Source organism: Eptatretus burgeri, chromosome 9, assembly GCF_056783735.1.
Source record: "Eptatretus burgeri isolate ZD-2024b chromosome 9, Ebu_testis_v1, whole genome shotgun sequence".
NCBI classification, from domain to species: domain Eukaryota; kingdom Metazoa; phylum Chordata; class Myxini; order Myxiniformes; family Myxinidae; genus Eptatretus; species Eptatretus burgeri.
Window position 1 is genome coordinate 591,824 of NC_140969.1, and position 23,586 is coordinate 615,409.

At 47.3% G+C, this 23,586-nt stretch overlaps 1 protein-coding gene across 4 annotated transcripts in view; it reads right to left on the minus strand.

The window, feature by feature from the left end:
• Window positions 1–11,498: 11,498 nt before the first annotated feature.
• Window positions 11,499–23,586, minus strand: part of LOC147019400 (collectin-12-like) — a 117,109-nt gene continuing 105,021 nt past the window's right edge. For 3 of the 4 annotated variants that reach the window (XM_085893830.1, XM_085893829.1, XM_085893828.1), the window contains one exon: window positions 11,499–14,545. In XM_085893830.1, coding sequence (XP_085749956.1) covers window positions 13,956–14,545 — 590 coding nt within the window. In that variant the 3' untranslated portion in view covers window positions 11,499–13,955. The remainder of the gene's footprint in view (window positions 14,546–23,586) is intronic. The other variant, XM_085893831.1, reaches the window with a different exon arrangement.

Below are 23,586 nucleotides of genomic sequence, written 5' to 3' on the forward strand. Positions count from 1 at the left end.
GTTACGGATTCGCGCCCGCTGGCGTGCTGACGGCCACGTAACTCGAATCGCGGCACGTCGCCCACCGGACGGACAATCCAGTCGTGACCCTCTCGGACTAACGCCGGGAACCAGTCACGGGTGGACCTTTCGGTCTCACCGCGATCGAGCCAATCGGCCCCCGCGTGGGATAGGGTTGCTCGCCAAATTCGACCTACCTAAGTACCCACACGGAGGGTAGACCGGGCGATCGCACCTCGCCGCAGGTCGACTTCGGACACGGGCCACTTAAGCGACCCGTTCCGTACTATCGGGATAACCGAGCGGTGTTATCGTCGGCCTCGACGGTTCGATTAATTATCGGGCGTATTCAGCCCACTACCAACCCTTTACGTGAAGCAAGATGAGGATTCAATGAAAGAAATGACGAAGCGAAGCGGGAACAGTTCAACATAAAGCACATTTATTCGCGATGAACGGAAAGCACACATATACAATTCCACCAAAAGCACATAGAAAAGAAGACAAAAAGCAAATGCGACAATGCAGATATAATACCGACTACGCGAGCACACGGCAACACTTATACAATTTTACTTCACAGACGGCGCCGACAACACACATTCCCAAAGCAAAAGAAAAGAGAACCACCCTCCAGGATGAGGGGGTAGGCGGGCCTGGGGCCGAGACCGTGTCGGGCCTACCCGTCTGGTGATGAGACGCGGAGCGGCGGTGGTGCCTCAACTCCGCGGGCCTCGCGGACAGTGTCTGGTAGGGGGTGGGAAGGGGGCCCCCTTTGGTCGCACTATCTCAGCGCGGGGGGAAACAGGAGGGGGTTGCTGATGCTCGGGGAAAGCAGGATTTTTATTCTGTCTCGGGTCCCGCGACGAGCGTCTCCACCTCGACCAGGTCGCGCCGTCGGCCTCCCGCCTTCAGCTCCCGGCACCGACGCGAGCACCCCCTCGTCCGTCTTCGCCGCCGCCACCTCTCCACAGCTCCGCCGACAACTCGTTCCAACGCACAGCTCGTTCCAACGTGCAACTACTGCTTCTTCTTCCCAACTCCACCGACTGCGAAGTCTTAACTGACTTGACTGACGAACGCGGTCGCTTATATAAGCCCCGTGGCTTCGCCTTTGACCCCCTGCCTTCGACCTTTCACCTCGCTCCCCATTGGCCCGAGAAAAAGTGGGCGTGAATGCTTTTTGATCCATGAATTTGCATATAGCGACCGCCCTCCAACGCCCTGGAGGCGGGGCCAAACCGCCCCTCGCTCACCGATTGGACGGAACAAAAGTGGGCGTGAGTCGTTTTTGATCCGTTTTTCTGCGGAAAGTCCGTGGTTTTGTACACGCTGTTCGGCGCGCGCCCTGCACGAGTCCAATACCGGTACCCACAAGCGGCGCAAGAACGGTGGCGATGCGACGGTTGCGAGGTGTGACGGTAAAGGTCGTGGCTGTTGTGGTGAAGCGGCGCTGTGGTGGGTGGTTGATGTTGTGATGACTGTTGAGACGTGGTTGGTGGTGGTAATCATGGCGGTTGGTCCAAAATAAAGATAGTAAAAGAAAAACGGCTATCCTGAAGAGTCGCAGCACGCATGAATGACATTTATTCCCTCTAGACAACGGGTTTGGGCCTAACTACACATATACTTAGCGAGATATCTCACCTAAGGGACCTGAATGGTGGTTTGCGAATTTGGTCAACCACAACAATATATATATATATATATATATATATATATATATATATATATATATATATATATATATATATATATATATATATATATATACATATATATATATACATATATATATATACATATATATATATATTTATATATATATGATTTATATTGGTTGAAAGTATTAAATAATGGAGGTGTTTTGCTGAAAAGAAAATTTATAAATACGATTTATAAAATACTGTTACGGCTGTGGAAATTCGCATTACACCATGAAGGGCCCGTAGGTGAGATATCTCTAAGTACATGTGTCATTAACCCCAAACCCGTTGTCTGGAGGGAATTTATGTGATTCATTCGGGCTGCGACGCTTTGAGATAGCCGTTTTTCTGTTCTATCTATATTTTGAATCAACCGCCATAACCATCAAACCACCACCGATAAACCCTCCACCACCCTCACCTCTCTCCTTCTCCGGCCATTCCCGCACCACCTGTGAACACTGAGCGTCGGGCTGTCTTGGGCTTGTTCAAGCGATACGCACTGAGCCGCGAGTGCAAATAGCGGCCTTTCCGAGGGAGAATTCGGATCAAGAACGCTACACGCCCACTTCTGATCCGTCCAATCAGCAAGCGCAGAGCGGCTTGGCCCCGCCTCCAAGCGCGTCCGTGTGAAATCGATATATGCAAATTCTAGGATCAGGGGAGGTGCACGCCCACTTTTCCTCCGTCCAATTGGCAAGCGTGGCTCCGCCCCCGAGGTCATTCTGATCTGGAAATTTGCATATTGTTTCTCTTGCCGGCCGACAAAACGGCGAGAGCAAGGCGAATCGTGGGAGAGGCAGAGTCAGTTTTGGTGGCAGAGAGTGAGAGTTTTGGTAAGAGAGTCATCGAGCAGAGTGTGGCAGCAGCAGAGTGTGGCAGCAGCAGAGTGTGGCAGCAGCAGAGTGTGGCAGCAGCAGAGTGTGGCAGCAGCAGAGTGTGGCAGAGAGTGGAGTCGGGTGGCGAAGGCACCGAGTTGGGTTCTGCAGTCGGCTGAGGAGAGTTGGGGGAAGAGGCCAAGGAGCTCGGGTCCGAGCGGTCGGCGGTCGGCGACGGCTAAGTTCTTCTTATGCCATCATTCTCTTTAATATTAGCCATAAACAAGTGTTTTGTCATGCATTAGTAGTTGAAATTTACTTACAATCATTCTTTTGCGGCCTCCTGCCACGCTGTATCAAACGATTTCATTCCTTCTGTTATATATAAAGGTGCTTATCACAATAATAACAAGATTTTACATTTCAAATATTAAGTACGCTTTTTAATTGTTTTTCAACTGAAAAAGCATAAATTGCATATTTTAACATTAGTGTACTCATTTGATTCACCACACGCGCTGTATTGAAGGATTTCACTTGTTTCTAATTGATAGGTCTCATGGTTTGGCAGCCATGTTGGATTGAAGGATAAATATTAATTAATGTTTACTCTGGAACTGCTGCTTCTATATATGCGAAACTTCACAATTATAATTTAGCCGACGTGTGAAACGTGGGTTTAAAATTTCAACCAGATCAGCCACGCGGTTTGGCAGCCAGAATTATTTAATTATTTGAATCTGAGAACTTTTAGATTTTTTTTTTTCCAGAAGGCTCACTTGGCAGCACCTGAATACGTTTGAGGGTGCAGGGATAGCAATGCAATTGATACCGACAATGTCCCCAGGAAAAAGGGCTAACTGCATATGTAATAACTAGATTGAACACTTTGTGCTACCCGGTTCGTAACTCGTCAGTCCCGCGCTGTATCGAAGCAAGGCTGCATTTGTATCACTATTAAAGAATGTTTTCTCTGCAACCACTTATCCTATTGAAGGGAAACTTTGCAAAATTCTCATTTAAGTCTCATGTTGTATCAAATGCAGACGTCTGGGTACCCTGTCATCACTGCCAGCAGTTATAAAGTGGCAGTTCTATTTATTATTATTATTATTATTATTATTATTATTATTATTATTGTTTGAGAGAATTTTCATCAGATTAGGTCATGGAAGTGTTGTAGAAAAATATCGTGAAGTGAATGGTGAAATTGTATCAGTAAACGCAGGGGGTGTAAACAGATCACGTGGTTACGGGAGAAGCACCTGGCTATGAGAGGTCAGGTCAGGTCAGGTATGGGAGCATGTGCCAGAACAGCGCGTCGCTGCGTCCACTTTCCGCCGGTACTCCAGGGGCCTCCGTCTGGCCATCCCCCAGGCAGATGCCAGGCCCATCCCCATCTCCTTGAGATGATGGTCAACCTGCTGTAACCATGAGGCACGTGGTCGGCCCACTGGCCTCCTCCACTCATGAGACTCCCTCGCTGAGAGAATCTGGTGAGCAGGATCAGCGTCAGGAAAACGAGCCACATGTCCATACAGCCGCAGCTGACGCTCACGGACTATGCAGGTAACAAATCTCATCCGAGTCTCTCTCAGCAACCGCTCGTTGGACACAAAATCCGACCAGCGATAGCCAAGGATTCTCCGAAGAGACCTGGTACCAAAGGAATTAAGTCTCCGTCTCAGATCCTTGGTCAAAGTCCAAGTCTCGCACCCATAGAGCAAGACTGGAAGTACCAAGGACCTGAAGACTCGGACTTTCGTCCTCCCGCACAGGTACCGGCAACGCCACACCCCATGATCCAGTGAATCCATGACTCCCCAGGCCCGACCCAGACGTCTATTGACCTCCGGCTCACAACCTGCGGAGACATGAATATCACTGCCAAGGTAAGTGAATCTATCCACGACCTCAACATCCTCACCACAAACAGACACAGACAGGACAGCAGCATCCAAGATGTCACCGAAAGCCTGGATCTTTGTTTTGACCCAAGAAATCCGTAATCCCAACGGCTCCGACTCCTCATTCAGTACCTCGAGGGCCCCCAAGAGGATGTCTAAAGTCTCCGCAAAGATGACTGCATCATCTGCAAAATCAAGGTCCGAGATCTTGACATTGCCAAACGATGCACCGCAACTTGATCTCTCCGACATCCTCCCAAAAATCCAGTCCATACAAGTGCTGAAAAGTGTGGGGGCAAGTACACATCCCTGACGAACTCCAGTAACAACTGGAAATAAGTCAGAGGCGGTACCACCACACTTCACAGCACTCTCAGTACCAGAGTAGAGTTCAGACATCAGATCGATCAGTTTCGGTGGCACCCCACGAAGACCAAGAATCCTCCAGAGGACATCCCGATTCACTGAATCGAACGCTTTACAGAGATCAACATAGGCTGCAAGCAGCCCCTGCCGAAACTCTCGTCTGCGTTCGGTGAGTACACGAAGTGCAAGGATACGGTCAATCGTTGACCTCTTTGGTGTAAAGCCTGACTGCTCTGGACGCTGGTGCTCAAGCAGATGGTGGCGAACCCTATCAAGAATTATCCGAGCAAAGACCTTGCCCGGCACTGAGAGCAGCGTCACCCCTCGGTAGTTGTTGCCGTCTTGGCGATCACCCTTCCCTTTCCAGAGAGGGACAACAAGGCCCCTCTTCCAGTCAGTTGGGATGATGCCTGTGTTCCAGGCAGAGCACAAAACTGCATGCAACGACGCGAGTGCAGCATTTCCACCAGCCTTGAGAAGTTCGGCATGGATGCCACAGATCCCTGGAGCTTTGCCCCGTTTCAACTGGTTCACCGCAGCCCGTGTTTCCACAAGCGATGGTGGACCACAGTTGATTCGAGGGTCAGCAACAGGGATTGTAACACCCTTGACGTCCAACTCGACAGCTGGGGGATCAGCCTGGTACAACCGCTCGAAGTAACCGGCCCAGCGGGCCTTCACTTCAGACTCCTCTGTCAAGAGCCTACCACTCTCTGCTCGAACTGCAGTGCTCCGAGGGATGGGCTTGGATGAACGTAATGCGCGAATTCCCCTGTAAGCGGGACGAGAATCACCTGTCCACAGGTGATGCTCTACCCCCTCACAGATTCCTCGCACATAGGCCTCCTTGTCCACCCTCAGTGCACGTACAGTTTTACGCCTCAGCTCCCTGAACAGCTCGGCTCTGCCATTCAGCCTGGCCCTGCGACTCTGGTCAATGGTATCCAGTGTCCCTTGAGAGACAAAATTCTTCTTTGCCCTGCGGTGAACTCCAAGGCATCCACCGGCAACATCAAGGACGGTGGTCTTGAAGGTGTTCCACAACTCTTCAGGACCCCCAAAGCACCCAGACCCCCCAAGTGTCCACTCAGCCTGTTCGCAAACTCCTCAGCTACTCTCTCATCCCTGAGCTTGGCAACATCCAGCCTAGGCTGGGATGGTACCATTCTCCAGGATTTAAGGTGCAGCTTTAGAGTTGCTACAACAAGCCTGTGGTCAGTATTGAGGAACTGAGCACTCCGGTAGACCCTGCAGTTCTGGATCATCCTCCAGCGACCGTCAATGAGGACATGGTCAATCTCCTTTGCCACACCGCCAGCGTTGGAATACCAAGTCCAGCGATGAGCTTGCGGGCGCTGAAACCATGAACCAGCCACCCTAAGTCCATGACTTCTTGCAAAGTCAAGGAACTTAGTGCTATTCTGGTTCATAGTTCCTGACCCATGGGGACCAACACACACCTCATAACCATCCCTATCAGTTCCAGTCGATGCATTGAAATCCCCCAAGACTAGAAGTGTATCTCGTCTGGGGCACTGATCAACCACAGACTCGAGTGTGGCGTAGAATGCATCCTTCACGGTGAGATCACTCGCCTCAGTCGGAGCATAAATAGAGACCAGGGAAATGACACCTAAGGAGTGACGAATCCTTAATCTCATAATACGCTCGTTGACCGGTGTTACCTCAATTATCATTGGGGTCAGCTTATTGGACACAGCTACAGCAACTCCTTGGGTATGGTAACCATCAGAGCGACCAGACCAATAGTAGGTGTAACCACCCACCATTATCTCGCCGCAATCCGGTCTCCGAACCTCAGAGAGAGCTGCAATCCCGATGTCCAAACGCTTGAGCTCAGATGATAACAGAGACAGGTGATCATCCTCTCTTAGGGATAGGACATTCCAGGCACCCACCCGAAGGGACCGCCTCAGGTTAACCCAAGGAGACCGCCGTCTGGTGGACGACACCTCAGCACTACTCCGACACACTCTCCCGCAATCTGACCCAGGGATGTTACCCCGTGGTTTCCCTCCTATCAAAGATTGGGGGTCCCGAAGGCTTTGCCCCAATCCCATCATCCGGTGAGCTGCCCTGCGAAGGGAAGCTGCACAGGAGGTACTCCCACGGAGTGGGTTTTCATATTTTTTTGCGTTTTTGCGTTTTGCGGAATGAAGCGTTTTACGGTGGCTGGAGTGCAAATCCTGCCACCAACCTCCTAATAAGAAGTAACCCAACTGCAGGAGGACGTCCGCAGACACAGTTGGGCACTAGATATGGATGGCCGTTGGCTCACAAGGAGCTCCTCTGCCCTTTGACAGGTTTTGTTTTTAATCCTGCTGGGTGTCCATATCCAAACACCCTCCTCACCAGAAAACCTGGTGGGGGAGACGGTTTAGTCGCCGACAACCCGACCATGGAACAGGTTAGTACAGGTTTACATGGTACCTGTAGCAGGTCACAGATCGAACCTGACCTGACTAAAAGGTGTATAGTCAGGTATATGACTAAAAGTATATGACTGACTAAAAGGTATATGAGAGGTGTATAGTCAAAAGTGAAATTATTTATTTTAAATAAGGATTGCGTAACATTTGGAAAAGGGAAAGTTGAAGTAAAATCGTGGAAGTGTGTGGTGAATTTGGAACGATAAACGCAGTGTGGAGCTGCTGGGTCGATGAAAAGTACCAGGAAGAGAGAGAGAGACACGTGGTTACATGAGGTGTAGAAATCAAAAGGATACAAGGAAGATTATCATTTTTTGATGTATTTTTGAAGAATAGGTAAGATTCGGGAATGGAAGGTTGTTATGTAGATCGGAAGAAATTGTGAAGGTAATGGCGAGAGAGCGTCAGCTCACTAGAATAAAGATGGTGTGCTGGCAGGAGGAAGAAGAAGAGGAGGAAGCAGAGGAAGAATAAGGATCGAGACTCGTGAGTGTGTAAGGAGAAAGGTCGTTTTTTTGGGGGGGGGGTTTAAGACAAGAAATAGAGTGTTTAGTTGGGCGGGATGGGGGTGTTGGGAAAGTCGGGAAGATAGAAATTGAAGGTAATGGGGAGAAAATACAAATAAACACGATCGTACATCAAGGGGAACGATGGGTCGGCCTCAAGCACCCGGTAAGACAAGGTCAACGAAAACTCACAAAATAGCACGATTTTTGAAACAAAACCGAACTCGGAATACAGTAACATGTCGCTGAGAAAATAAAGTTAAAACGGGACAGATAACGACCGGAAACTTAACTTTGAGATCGTCAGCAGAGAGCCCTGAAGAAGACCTGCCGACGCTCCAAACCCAGAACCGGAGATGAACCGGAGATATACCTCGAACATAGACGCCTTGAAAACCTTCTTTAATGTTCTCCAAAAAATTTTTAATAAACTTTATTTTCCATTTAATCACAATGTTTTTATTCTTGGTCTTACTAGCCACTCTTCCTTGAAGAAAGTAGTTTTAGCAAATTTTATAATTGGCCAAGCTAAGTTTGCAATTTACAAGTTCAGGAAGGCAAAAATGAAGAATGTTGCTGTTGCCTCTCACAATGTATGACTTACTTTTAAAGCTCTTGTGAGCACAAGATTGAAGCTTAAACATTGTTTTTATAAAATGAACAACAATTTACCACTTTTTGAGGAAAAATGGGCACTCAAAGATGCCATCTGTAAACTTGACGGCACTCAAGATGCCATCTGTAAACTGAATGGTACTAAAAGTTGCCATCTGTAAACTTGTTGATGACACTCAAACATGCCATCTGTAAACTTGACGGCACTCAAAGATGCCATCTGTAAACTTGTTGACGGCACTCAAACATGCCATCTGTAAACTTGTTAATGGCACTCAAACATGCCATCTGTGAACTGGTTGACGGCACTCAAAGATGCCATCTGTAAACTTGTTGACGGCACTCAAACATGCCATCTGTAAACTTGTTGACGGCACTCAAACATGCCATCTGTAAACTTGTTGACGGCACTCAAACATGCCATCTGTAAACTTGTTGACGGCACTCAAACATGTCATCTTTAAACTTGTTGACGGCACTCAAACATGCCATCTGTAAACTTGACGGCACTCAAAGTTGCCATCTGTAAACTTGTTGACAGCACTCAAACATGCCATCTGTAAACTTGTTGACAGTACTCAAACATGCCATCTGTAAACTTGTTGACAGCACTCAAACATGCCATCTGTAAACTTGACGGCACTCAAAGATGCCATCTGTAAACTTGTTTGCGGAACTCAAACATGCCATCTGTAAACTTGACGGCACTCAAAGATACCATCTGTAAACTTGTTGACAGCACTCAAACATGCCATCTGTAAACTTGTTGACAGCACTCAAACATGCCATCTGTAAACTTGTTGATGGCACTCAAACATGCCATCTGTAAACTTGATGGCACTCAAACATGCCATCTGTAAACTTGTTTGCGGAACTCAAACATGCCATCTGTAAACTTGTTGACGGCACTCAAACATGCCATCTGTAAACTTGTTGACGGCACTCATACATGCCATCTGTAAACTTGACGGCACTCAAAGATGGCATCTGTGAACTTGTTGACGGCACTCAAAGATGCTATCTGTGAACTTGTTGACTGCACTCAAACATGCCATCTGTAAACTTGTTGACGGCACACAAAGATGCCATTTGTAAACTTGAAGGCACTCAAAGATGCCATCTGTAAACTTGTTGACGGCACTCAAACATGCCAACTGTAAACTTGACGGCACTCAAAGATGCCATCTGTACACTTGTTGACAGAACTCAAAGATGCCATCTGTGAACTTGTTGACGGCACTCAAAGATGCCATCTGTGAACTTGTTGACGGCACTCAAACATGCCATCTGTAAACTTGTTGACGGCACTCAAAGATGCCATTTGTAAACTTGACGGCACTCAAAGATGCCAACTGTAAACTTGTTGACGGCACTCAAACATGCCATCTGTAAACTTGTTGACGGCACTCATACATGCCATCTGTAAACTTGACGGCACTCAAAGATGGCATCTGTGAACTTGTTGACGGCACTCAAAGATGCTATCTGTGAACTTGTTGACTGCACTCAAACATGCCATCAGTAAACTTGTTGATGGCACACAAAGATGCCATTTGTAAACTTGAAGGCACTCAAAGATGCCATCTGTAAACTTGTTGACGGCACTCAAACATGCCAACTGTAAACTTGACGGCACTCAAAGATGCCATCTGTAAAGTTGTTGACGGCACTCAAAGATGCCATCTGTAAACTTGTTGACGGCACTCAAAGATACCATCTGTAAACTTGTTGACGGCACTCAAAGATGCCATCTGTAAACTTGTTGATGGCACTCAAAGATGCAATCTGTAAACTTGTTGACGACACTCAAAGATGCCATCTGTAAACTTGTTGACGGCACTCAAGGATACCATCTGTAAACTTGTTGACGGAACTCAAAGATTCCATCTGTAAACTTGTTGATGGCACTCAAAGATGCCATCAGTAAACTTGTTGATGGCACGCAAAGATACCATCTGTAAACTTGTTGACGGCACTCAAAGATGCCATCTGTAAACTTGTTGATGGCACGCAAAGATACCATCTGTAAACTTGTTGACGGCACTCAAAGATGCCATCCATAAACTTATTGACGGCACTCAAAGATGCCATCTGTAAGCTTTTTGACGGAACTCAAAGATTCCATCTGTAAACTTGTTGATGGCACTCAAAGATGCCATCTGTAAACTTGTTGACGGCACTCAAATATGCCATCTGTAAACTTGTTGACGGCACTCAAACATGCCATCTGTAAACTTGTTGACAGCTCCTTAATGATTTTCCTTTCTCCACTAACATGAATTGTTGACCTTTTTTTCCTTCCTCCTTTATTGCTATCATGTTCTGAAGTACTGGAATTATCGAACTACTAACCCTATACACCCTTTTATATTTTTGTAATAAAAGGCATAAACAGTCAGTCTGTGTATGTCAGTGTCTGTCAGTGTCGCTGTCTCTTTCAGTCTTTCAGTCTGTCAGTGTCTCTCTCTCATGGATGGCCACATGTTTAAAGTTACAAACTCCAAACTCAGGGCACAAATTCAACTTTGTGTGTGTGTGTGTGGGGAAGGGGGGGGGGGTAATACATCGGTTGTGGGGCTATGGCCTCTCTTGGGGGTGTGTGTGGGAGGTGGGGTGGTGGCGAAGTGTGTGTAAATTCTCGATGTAAATGTGCACCACGTGGCGCCGCCTTGCGGTGGCAGTAGGTATTACAATAACCTTTTTTTACCTGGACAACGCTGAGGTTAAAGCACTTTGCGCACTGGTGAAATTGTCCTCGTTTCCCACTCCCCCCCCCCCCACCCTTCCCACTAAACGGAGGGGCCTGTCAAAGCCTTTCATCGTGTGTGAGACATTTATAGCGGGAAGGGACATCAGGATGAACAAGGGGCTTAAGGGGAAAGGGGAGGGGGTGGGGGAGAGAGGTTAAAACACTCGATGTAAGGGTAAATTTGATAAACAGGAAGACTAATTTGTCCATCAACAAAGTGATCGATAGGCTCTGCTAATTATCAAAATTCTTCATCGAAAGCCCTGAGACTTGGAGGATCTACTTTCTGGTTAGCTTTGTTGTTGCCATTCTTGTGAACTTCCCAAGGTTATGTGAACTCTCCCATGAGATTCTGGTAAATAATAGAACACCACCTCAAGATCCTGTTAACGGTTTAATAAACTAGATGCATGAAAACTTGTAAACTATATTCCATTGAGTAGGTACAAAGCTTGTAAACCATTTCAGCCGTTGCCCTGTTACCAATTGCTATCCTAGGATTTTACTGGCAGGTAAACATGGTTCTTTACATTCCTTACCGAGAAGAATTCCGTTTATTTGTTATCAAAAGCTAGGGATTGCAAAAAAACAAAAAACGAGTAAAGAGCAATCTACATATTACGAACATGACGATGAGAGGAGGGGTTGCATTCAGGCACAGTCAAAGGTGAATAACAGGTGAGGGGAGTGTAAGATGAAGAGAGAGAAAAGGGAAAGGAGCTTGGGAGGAGACAGGTGTAAGAGAGGAAATGAAAACGTCTGGGGAATAGTCTTCGAGCCCACATAATAAGTAGAAAGAGCCAACCATCAATGTTTGTCTTGTATACACAATCCCTAGTTTTGAACCAACATAAACAGTTGTGTCTTCTGGAATACAAACATTCATGTAGACATTTACGGCGGAGATGATGACTCATTTTTGTCCATCCATGATGACTATTGATCTATTGAACGGGAAACAAGTGTCTTCAGCTCTGAACCTTTGACAGAAACCTTCATGTTCAACAGACTCTGATAAATGACGACAGATTTATTACTCCACCACCGAAGGTGGGCTGAGGTTATGTTTTCACCCTTGTCTGTTGGGTAGTCGATCTCGTCGAAAAAAATAATTTTTTTCAAAAAATTTTTTTTTTGACATTTGTTCTACCCTGATTATCACTATTTAAAATGGCGATTTCAGTTAATACAATGGCGATTTCGATGAAACTTGGTTGGTAGGTTCATACCATGACCAAGTTGTGTGCAAATGAGAACCGTTGCTATGGACACCACCGTTGCTTAGCAACGGCCGAAAAACCTCTAAATGTGGAGGTATTTTAACGAAAAAACAATCTGCAGCATTAACCCTTGAAGCTAGAATCATGAATTTTCTTGTGCTTAATCCTCAGGTCATTCTCCCATCGAACAGGCCCATCGCGTCAGGTTCTATTGTTGACGGCACTCAAAGGCTTGTCTGCTTGTTTGTCTTTCTGTGAACAGGATATTTCAAAATGTTACAGATGGATTCAGACGAAATTTGGAAGACAGGTTGGGTGTGTGACAAAGGCGAATTGATGCGATTTTGGTGAAGATCCGTATCTGGATCCAGATCCGAGAATTATTTAATTTTTAACTGATTCTCCACCATTGAGAAATGAGGCCAAAATTATATATATACATATATATATATATATATATATATATATATATATATATATATATATATATATATATATATATATATATATATATATATATATATATATATAGCATGATATTTCAAAAAGTTGTGGATGGATTATGACAAAACTGGGTGGATGAGTTGGTTCAATGACAAGAACAAGCCAATTAGATTTTAAGGGGCTGTCACACCTTGACGTTTCAGGCAGTGTATGCCGACGTATGAAAAATTTGGCAAATGCGCTGACACACGTCGAATATGTTATGGGTAAGTTTGGTATACGGTAAGAGCACGCTAGCATACGTCGTAGTACGCCGAGCTCGTCGACAAATTTTAAACATGCTCAAAATTTTTCGACGTATGCCAGCGTATGACTCACATGTTCCGCATACGCTGGCCATAAGTTGTAGGCATGTTATGCAATCATTGACACACGTCAACATACGTTACTTGTAAGTTACTCATAAGTCGAAATACGTCGAGGTAATGTTTAGCGTACCCGAAACTTATTTCTAACCTATGAGTAACGTGCTTTGAACCTATGTGTAACATATCTCCAATGCATATTGACGTATGTAGACGTATTTGACGTCTTCCGGATGACCACAGAACTTACTGAACGTGTTTCTAACTTACAGCTACCGTATAATGGCATATTGGCAGCGTTTAGGGGAATTGGTATATAAAAATGGGCTTCACAGGAGGAACCCGTCAGTGTTCCAGACTCCATGCTTTTTTTTCTTTTTTTTTTTTCTTCGGCATGACGGTGATGTTGACACTTCGATGTCTAGTGCGGTTATGATTTGAATCTTCGAGCGGCAGCTTTTTAATAGGCTATGCCATGTGATCGTCAGCGATACTCTGCCGCGCTATGCATAAGTTCGACTATCATTGGGCATAAGATGTGAACGCCGACAACATGCTAAGCATTCGTTGGTATAAGTTATCTATAAGTTATCGAAACGTTATGTGTACATTACTAATACGTTATGCATATGTCCAACTCGTTATTATACGCCCAAAACTGAAAAAAACATCAATAGTTCAGCGTACGCCAGCGTTTTAGATCAATTTTGATACGTTGCCATACGCTGGCTAAATCGTCAAGGTGTGACAGGGGCTTTAGTTCCGGTCATCAGATCCGGCTTGTCAGTGCGATACAAAATGTAAATTGTTCAGGCTGGCAGAAGTATACGCTCCACTGAGTGCCGTTCTAGTTTGGACACGAAACTACTTGCTATGTCCTTGTCAGACAAGCCCATTATCGAAGTCTGCTCAGCAGCTTCTTGTTCTTGCCATGAGGGACCGGGAGGACCAGGAGGGCCTGGTTTACCTGCATCACCATCATAGCCATTAGGTCCAGGAAAACCTGGGTGGCCAGGTTCTCCTTGGGGTCCACGAGGACCTCTTAACGGTACTCCACCAATCGGTCCGCACATCCCTTGAAATCCTTGTAACCCAGGAAAACCTACAGACCCTGGAAGTCCTTTGGATCCAGGCATGCCTATGTCACCCACCTCACCAGGTAGGCCAGAGACACCCTTGACACCTGGAAATCCAAGAGCTCCTCTCTGTCCTTTCTTCCCAGTTCTTCCCCTTGAACCGTGTACCCCTCCTGATCCAAATGGTCCCGTGGCACCCTTTATGCCTGGTAAACCCATGCTGGAAGTATCACCAAAATCTCCAGGGCTTCCAGTCATTCCTGTAAGGCCACTTGTTCCATCAGTGCCAGGATCACCCATGTGTCCAGGGTCTCCAGATAGGCCTAAAAAAAAGACACACTGCATTTTGAGCACATTGTGGGGGGGGGGGGAGGTGGAGTTCTGTAATCAAGGTAAAAAGTGAAAGCAAAACAAAGCACATTGTAAGGCCATTGAAGATAAACATATTCTGTGAAAGTGGAAAGCATTCAAAAACTAATCCAAGCACAGCTTCGGATGTTAAACTTTATCAACACCCTCAGAAATATAAATTTGAGAGTTGTGGGACATCCCCTCATTTAACATTGAAGTGATTGGGGAAAAAGGGGAAAACTATTTGACCATCGTTTAAAAATATCTTACGTATTTCTCCCTACCCACAAGTTAATTTTTTTAGAAATATCCCATCTGTCTATTTGTCCTCAGCGTGTCCCCACAGGGGACGAGATTTTTGACCAATGATATCCCATTTGAACATTTGGCTCTAGTCTTAAGTTATTTATTCAAACAATACATTACCCAAGGTTATCCACAGACTCAAAGATTTTTAATATCAAGTGAGATCAGGCCCGAAGATTCCTTTCTTTTAACCTTTTAACGATTTGATCATCCTCCAAAAATATCATCGCTATTTATCCCTCTCAATTCGAGTTCTGGTGTAGAAAACATAAGAATACAAGAATTTTTTTTTTTTTTAAGAAAAACAGAGCGATGAAATCTCAAAACAACACCCAAACAAGATCGGAATGACACCACATTACGATGCCACAATCCTCCTCTTATGGATTACCATCAGGATATCCTTTGACATTTTACTTTTGTTGTGGGATTGTAATGGAACAATGTCAAAAGATGTTGTTATAGTAATCCAGAAGAGGAGGATTGTGGTGTCGGATTGGGGCATCATAATGTGGTGTCATTCCGACCTTGTTTGGGTGTCTTTTTTTGAGATTTCATATATATTTACATTTTTCCTAAAATCTTCTTTTTTCTTGCAATATGTTAGATCAGGTCAATGAAAGGATCAGACCATGCATGACAAAACATGTTAGATCAGATCATTGAAAGATGCTACTACTACTCAGCGGATGCATCCAAGATAGAGTTCACAATGCTGCGCCATGAGTCTTTGTCCATCATCAGTGTCTGCATGTCCGCTATGTCATGCTGGATATCCCTTGCTACGCAGTCGATGTATTTCAGTGGCCTTCTTCCTCTGGTTGGGCAAGGCAATTCAAGCAGATCACGTCAGATATAATTTGGTCATTCGTGCGGAAACAGTGACCAGCAAATTGTGTTTTGCGACGAGCTACAATGGTAGAAATGGGTGGTATGTCTGCGTCGATCTCTGCTTTTGTTCTGTGTTCCCGCCAACTGATGTTCTGAACTCTCATAAGAAGCCGAGGATATGTGCCATCAAGCCGGTCCTGCAGGGCCTTCTTCATGGTCCATATCTCTGATCCATATAAGAGTATGTTCTCAACGCAAGCTTTAAAGAATGCAAGTTTGGTAGATCTTGAAATGTTAGACTGTCAGATGTGCTGCAGTCTGTTACATGCACTCCAGGCTTTACCTTTGCATGATATTGAGTCCTTCTTGGAGTCAGCTACATAAGACCCGAAGTACAAAGTCTTTGACTTCATTTAGTTGTGAGCCATCCTTGGAGAAGATTGGTAGAAGATCAGCATCCTCATTTACTGTCATGTTTTCTGTTTTATTGACATTTAGAAACAGACCGACCGAAGCTGAAGCATCCTCAACATAAATAAGAAGGTCTTGAGCATCCTTCAAAAGTGTCGCTGTTAAGGCAATGTCATCTGCATAGTCAAGGGCTGTGAGATGCTTATCTCTGTCGTGATTTGATATTTTTGGCTTGATGTCAATTCCTTTCTCTTTCATGGTCTCCACTGACTGCCTGAGAATGTAATCCACAACTATAACAAAAAGATAAGGAGCAAGGGTGTCCCCTTGGAGATGCCTGCAGTTGTAAGAAACTCCTTGGTTGGGCCATCCATACTTTAAACATAGCTCGAGGGGTTGTTGTACATCATGGCAATTGCTTGTAGGCCAAGGGTCAGATATGGTCCACGTGCACCCCCCCCCCAATAACCCTTCGACCCCATATTTTTCTGAAGCCTTAGAGTCCCCTGAGCTTGAATTCAACTGGTAACAGTGAATAAACTGGGACTCACTATCCACTTTCCAACCATATCTGACGGTACCCTCAAAATGTCAACTTTTCCTCAGTTTCGCACATAAAAATCCCCTGACTGATAAGATCTCTGCAGTTGCCCAATAAGCATTAATATTAACAAATTATATATCAAATGAAAGATTATCACATGCAGATTTTCAAAATAGAGTCATCTGTCAAATGTAATAGCGTTATGTTTGTCCCAAGAAGTGATGAAGAGGAGTACTTCGCCTTTCCTTTTGACAACTCAGATTTTAAATGTTTTTTTTTTGTATACCTTGTCGAGGCTCGTATGAGAGCCAACACACAACGCACATCAAGGGGGGGGGGGCATGAGACAAGAAGGGAGGGAGTGGGAAGGACAAAACAGTGGGGAACAGAGACATTAGGAGATCTGTGGAACGGAGAGCGATGGGACGGGGAACATGGGGAATATAAGATGGATATTACAGGGACTTTCAGGAAGGAAAGCAGGGAATTTGAAGGAGGTGGGTTTGGGGTGGATTAACAGGGGTAGAAAAGATCGAGGATTTGGATGGGGGATGATAAGAGGTGGTGGTGAACAGCTGTTTTGAAGGCCTGGAGGGAAGAATGGGAATGAATAGAGTGAGGGAGTTTATTCCAAAGGCAGGAAAAAAAGAGGAATGGAGGAGTGAAGGTGAGCAGTGATTCGTGATTTTGGTAGTTTTACCAGAAGGGGGTTGTTGGCAGACCTTGAGCGCACTGCGGAAATTTGGTGGGGACAAATCGCAGAGAGATCGGGGGGGGGCGAGGCTGGAGAGGAGACGATAGAAGACAGAAAGACCACCGACAAACCTGCGGTGATTGAGTGAGAGGCCCAAAGACAGCCTCATTGCGGGAGATGCCAATGATCCGAAATGCCTTGGTTTCTACAGCGTGAAGCCGAGAAAGGTGGGAGGCAGGAGCACCAGCCCAGAGAGGAAAGCAGTACTCCATCAGACTCCGGGCAAAACTTTTGTAAGTGGTCATGAGCTCAGGTGGGCTGAGGAAGGACTTTGCACGGCGGGGGATTCCCAGTCGGCGACTGGCTTTGGAGGCCAGGTTTGAAATGTGGCTTTCCCAGGAAAGGTCATGGCAGATAGTGAGACCCAGAAGCTTGAAAGAAAGGACTTCTTCCAGAGGATTGTTGAGAAAGTGGATGGGGGGGGTTCTAAATGGTCCTTTCGAAGAGACACAGTGAGAGTGTGAGATTTGTCCGGATTGAAAGGCATGTTCCACGTGTTGGACCAGTTTGTGATTATATCCAGATCAGCAGTGAGCGAAGAAGCTGCTGCTTGCTGGTCTGAGGGATGACCGATGGTACGGCAGAGGGTGGAGTCATCAACAAAGAGATATAGAGGATTTTCCAGAGAGTCGGAGAGATCATTGATGAAAACCATTAAAAGAACAGGGCCCAGAACGCTACCGTGAGGAACTCCAGCCTGGACAGGAAGGGGGGATGAAAGAACTCCATTTAGGGCCACACGGTGACTGCGACGGGAGAGGAAGTCTGCGAGCCATGAGTGGAGATGGCCTTGGATACCATAGGAAGAGAGTTTGGTGAGCAGGGCAGGGTGCCAGACTGTGTCCAAAGCATGTGATGTGTCCAGGGATACGGCTCGGATTTCCTGTCTGGCAATGAGGGCTTCCATCCATTGTTGGGAGAGCAGAAGCAGCATATCCAGGGTAGAGTGATCTGGTCTGAAACCAAATTGATGATCAGAGATCAAGCCATTGGAGAAGAGGAAGGATTTGATGTCTGAAGCGATGATGGATTCCATAACCTTGCTGATGATTGGGAGAAGGCTGATGGACTGTAGTTGCAGGGATCTGTTTTTGAACCTTTTTGTGCTGGGCAGTGATGTTTGCAGATTTCCAAGTAGATGGCCTTGATCAAATGAGAGGGTGAATAGAACAGAGAGAGGGTGAGCAAGACCAGAAGAGCAGGCTTTGAGGACACGTGGGCTGATGCCGTCTGGACCGGTTGCAGAATCTGAGTTGAGGTTTGACAGCAAGCTCTCCACCTTGTCAGGAGAAAAGGAGACAGAGTCCAGGGACAGTTGGGTGCGACTGGGTAAGGTGGGTTTTGGACACAAGATTTAGCTGCAAACACCGAGTTTAAGCATTCAGCTTTTTCACGTGCGGTATCAGCTGTGCGGCCATTTGAGGTAAGGGAGGGGATGGAGGGGGAACATACACCAGAAACAGATTTGATTAGATGCCACCAGGATTTTGAGAAGGGAGAGAGGTTTGAGAGTTCAGACTTCAGATGAGAAAGATGTTGTTTTCTGGCTCTGCTGAGGGTAGGACTTGTTCCGAGCTTTATGGAAGGAACTGAGATTGCCCTCAGTTGGGTTTGCTTTCCATAAGGCAAAGGCAAGTTGTTTCAGGACAACTGCCACGCCACAAGCTTCAGTGAACTGAGGGCGGGAGGAAGGGGAGGACAACTGAATACGAGAGGGGATAAATCTGTGCATGAGGGAGAGCAAGTTTCTTTGAAAGAATTCCCAGGATGAGTTGATGTTGGAAAAAGTAGTGATGGGAGACCAGTCTATAAGTTTGAGGGCTGCTTGGAGACCCTGCCAGTCGGCTTGAGTGAAATGCCAGACTCGACGGCGGTGAGGTCAGGTCAGGTATGGGAGCATGTGCCAGAACAGCGCGTCGCTGCGTCCACTTTCCGCCGGTACTCCAGGGGCCTCCGTCTGGCCATCCCCCAGGCAGATGCCAGGCCCATCCCCATCTCCTTGAGATGATGGTCAACCTGCTGCAACCATGAGGCACGTGGTCGGCCCACTGGCCTCCTCCACTCATGAGACTCCCTCGCTGAGAGAATCTGGTGAGCAGGATCAGCGTCAGGAAAACGAGCCACATGTCCATACAGCCGCAGCTGACGCTCACGGACTATGCAGGTAACAAATCTCATCCGAGTCTCTCTCAGCAACCGCTCGTTGGACACAAAATCCGACCAGCGATAGCCAAGGATTCTCCGAAGAGACCTGGTACCAAAGGAATTAAGTCTCCGTCTCAGATCCTTGGTCAAAGTCCAAGTCTCGCACCCATAGAGCAAGACTGGAAGTACCAAGGACCTGAAGACTCGGACTTTCGTCCTCCCGCACAGGTACCGGCAGCGCCACACCCCATGATCCAGTGAATCCATGACTCCCCAGGCCCGACCCAGACGTCTATTGACCTCCGGCTCACAACCTGCGGAGACATGAATATCACTGCCAAGGTAAGTGAATCTATCCACGACCTCAACATCCTCACCACAAACAGACACAGACAGGACAGCAGCATCCAAGATGTCACCGAAAGCCTGGATCTTTGTTTTGACCCAAGAAATCCGTAATCCCAACGGCTCCGACTCCTCATTCAGCACCTCGAGGGCCCCCAAGAGGATGTCTAAAGTCTCCGCAAAGATGACTGCATCATCTGCAAAATCAAGGTCCGAGATCTTGACATTGCCAAACGATGCACCGCAACTTGATCTCTCCGACATCCTCCCAAAAATCCAGTCCATACAAGTGCTGAAAAGTGTGGGGGCAAGTACACATCCCTGACGAACTCCAGTAACAACTGGAAATAAGTCAGAGGCGGTACCACCACACTTCACAGCACTCTCAGTACCAGAGTAGAGTTCAGACATCAGATCGATCAGTTTTGGTGGCACCCCACGAAGACCAAGAATCCTCCAGAGGACATCCCGATTCACTGAATCGAACGCTTTACAGAGATCAACATAGGCTGCAAGCAGCCCCTGCCGAAACTCTCGTCTGCGTTCAGTGAGGACACGAAGAGCAAGGATACGGTCAATCGTTGACCTCTTTGGTGTAAAGCCTGACTGCTCTGGACGCTGGTGCTCAAGCAGATGGTGGCGAACCCTATCAAGAATTATCCGAGCAAAGACCTTGCCCGGCACTGAGAGCAGCGTCACCCCTCGGTAGTTGTTGCAGTCTTGGCGATCACCCTTCCCTTTCCAGAGAGGGACAACAAGGCCCCTCTTCCAGTCAGTTGGGATGATGCCTGTGTTCCAGGCAGAGCACAAAACTGCATGCAACGACGCGAGTGCAGCATTTCCACCAGCCTTGAGAAGTTCAGCATGGATGCCACAGATCCCTGGAGCTTTGCCCCGTTTCAACTGGTTCACCGCAGCCCGTGTTTCCACAAGTGATGGTGGACCACAGTTGATTCGAGGGTCAGCAACAGGGATTGTAACACCCTTGACGTCCAACTCGACAGCTGGGGGATCAGCCTGGTACAACCGCTCAAAGTAACCGGCCCAGCGGGCCTTCACTTCAGACTCCTCTGTCAAGAGCCTACCACTCTCTGCTCGAACTGCAGTGCTCCGAGGGATGGGCTTGGATGAACGTAATGCACGAATTCCCCTGTAAGCGGGACGAGAATCACCTGTCCACAGGTGATGCTCTACCCCTCACAGATTCCTCGCACATAGGCCTCCTTGTCCACCCTCAGTGCACGTACAGTTTTACGCCTCAGCTCCCTGAACAGCTCAGCTCTGCCATTCAGCCTGGCCCTGCGACTCTGGTCAATGGTATCCAGTGTCCCTTGAGAGACAAAATTCTTCTTTGCCCTGCGGTGAGCTCCAAGGCATCCACCGGCAACATCAAGGACGGTGGTCTTGAAGGTGCTCCACAACTCTTCAGGACCCCCAAAGCACCCAGACCCCCAAGTGTCCACTCAGCCTGTTCGCAAACTCCTCAGCTACTCTCTCATCCCTGAGCTTGGCAACATCCAGCCTAGGCTGGGATGGTACCATTCTCCAGGATTTAAGGTGCAGCTTTAGAGTTGCTACAACAAGCCTGTGGTCGGTATTGAGGAACTGAGCACTCCGGTAGACCCTGCAGTTCTGGATCATCCTCCAACGACCGTCAATGAGGACATGGTCAATCTCCTTTGCCACACCGCCAGCGTTGGAATACCAAGTCCAGCGATGAGCTTGCGGGCGCTGAAACCATGAACCAGCCACCCTAAGTCCATGACTTCTTGCAAAGTCAAGGAACTTAGTGCTATTCTGGTTCATAGTTCCTGACCCATGGGGACCAACACACACCTCATAACCATCCCTATCAGTTCCAGTCGATGCATTGAAATCCCCCAAGACTAGAAGTGTATCTCGTCTGGGGCACTGATCAACCACAGACTCGAGTGTGGCGTAGAATGCATCACGGTAAGATCACTCGCCTCAGTCGGAGCATAAATAGAGACCAGGGAAATGACACCTAAGGAGTGACAAATCCTTAATCTCATAATACGCTCGTTGACCGGTGTTACCTCAATTATCATTGGGGTCAGCTTATTGGACACAGCTACAGCAACTCCTTGGGTATGGTAACCATCAGAGCGACCAGACCAATAGTAGGTGTAACCACCCACCATTATCTCGCCGCAATCCGGTCTCCGAACCTCAGAGAGAGCTGCAATCCCGATGTCCAAACGCTTGAGCTCAGATGATAACAGAGACAGGTGATCATCCTCTCTTAGGGATAGGACATTCCAGGCACCCACCCGAAGGGACCGCCTCAGGTTAACCCAAGGAGACCGCCGTCTGGTGGACGACACCTCAGCACCACTCCGACACACTCTCCCGCAATCTGACCCAGGGATGTTACCCCGTGGTTTCCCTCCTATCAAAGATTGGGGGTCCCGAAGGCTTTGCCCCAATCCCATCATCCGGTGAGCTGCCCTGCGAAGGGAAGCTGCACAGGAGGTACTCCCACGGAGTGGGTTTTCAGATTTTTTTGCGTTTTTGCGTTTTGCGGAATGAAGCGTTTTACGGTGGCTGGAGTGCAAATCCTGCCACCAACCTCCTAATAAGAAGTAACCCAACTGCAGGAGGACGTCCGCAGACACAGTTGGGCACTAGATATGGATGGCCGTTGGCTCACAAGGAGCTCCTCCGCCCTTTGACAGGTTTTGTTTTTAATCCTGCTGGGTGTCCATATCCAAACACCCTCCTCACCAGAAAACCTGGTGGGGGAGACGGTTTAGTCGCCGACAACCCGACCATGGAACAGGTTAGTACAGGTTTACATGGTACCTGTAGCAGGTCACAGATCGAACCTGACCTGACAAGAGGTGAGGTCACCTGCGGTGAGGTGGTTCTCTGATAATCGCCAGAGAGATGTCCACTTTGACAAGGACGTGGTCAGAAGAACCGTTTGGAGCGAAGGAAGAGCAGCAGATATTGTCAGGGAAATTTGTCAAAATCAGATCCAGAAAAGATGGAGTACCATTGGTTGAGATCCGGGTGGGGAAGTTGACCGATTGAGTTAGTTCCAATGAGTCGCAGAAAGCTTTTGCTGAGGTGCCATGACAGGTGAGAGAGGTACCCACACCTGGCCAACTGGCATGATGACAATTGAAGTCGCCACATATGAGGAAGAGAGAGTTTGGATGAGAAGATAGAAGTTGGTCCATGTTTTCAGATAGTGAGGTGTAGATGGAGTCATCACTGTTAGGTGGATGGTACAGTACACATATAAACATGAGGTGGGAGTGGGGGGGAAGCCGTAGCCAGAGGTATTCCTGGGGGTGTGGGGGAGTGAGCGCAGTGCATGGAGAGTGAGACATAGAGTCTTTGATGAAGAGAGCAACTCCTCCACTCGGGCGAGGTTGAGGTCTGTCAAACCGGATGACAGAGTAACCAGGGAGAGATAATTGGGAGTCAGACACGTTTTGGGGGAGGAGAGTTTCTGTTAGGCAGAATATATCTGGTTTGTCAGTGGCAACCTGTATGGAAAGATCTGAAAGGTTTGAGCAAAGGCCCCGGATATTTGAGGTCCACACTTTTAATGAAGAGGTAGGGGAGGAGGCTTTGTTTACAGGGAGTAGGGGGGGAGGGTAGGACAAGGGATGAGGAGGGGAGGTAAGGAGGGTTGTTGAAAGAATGTG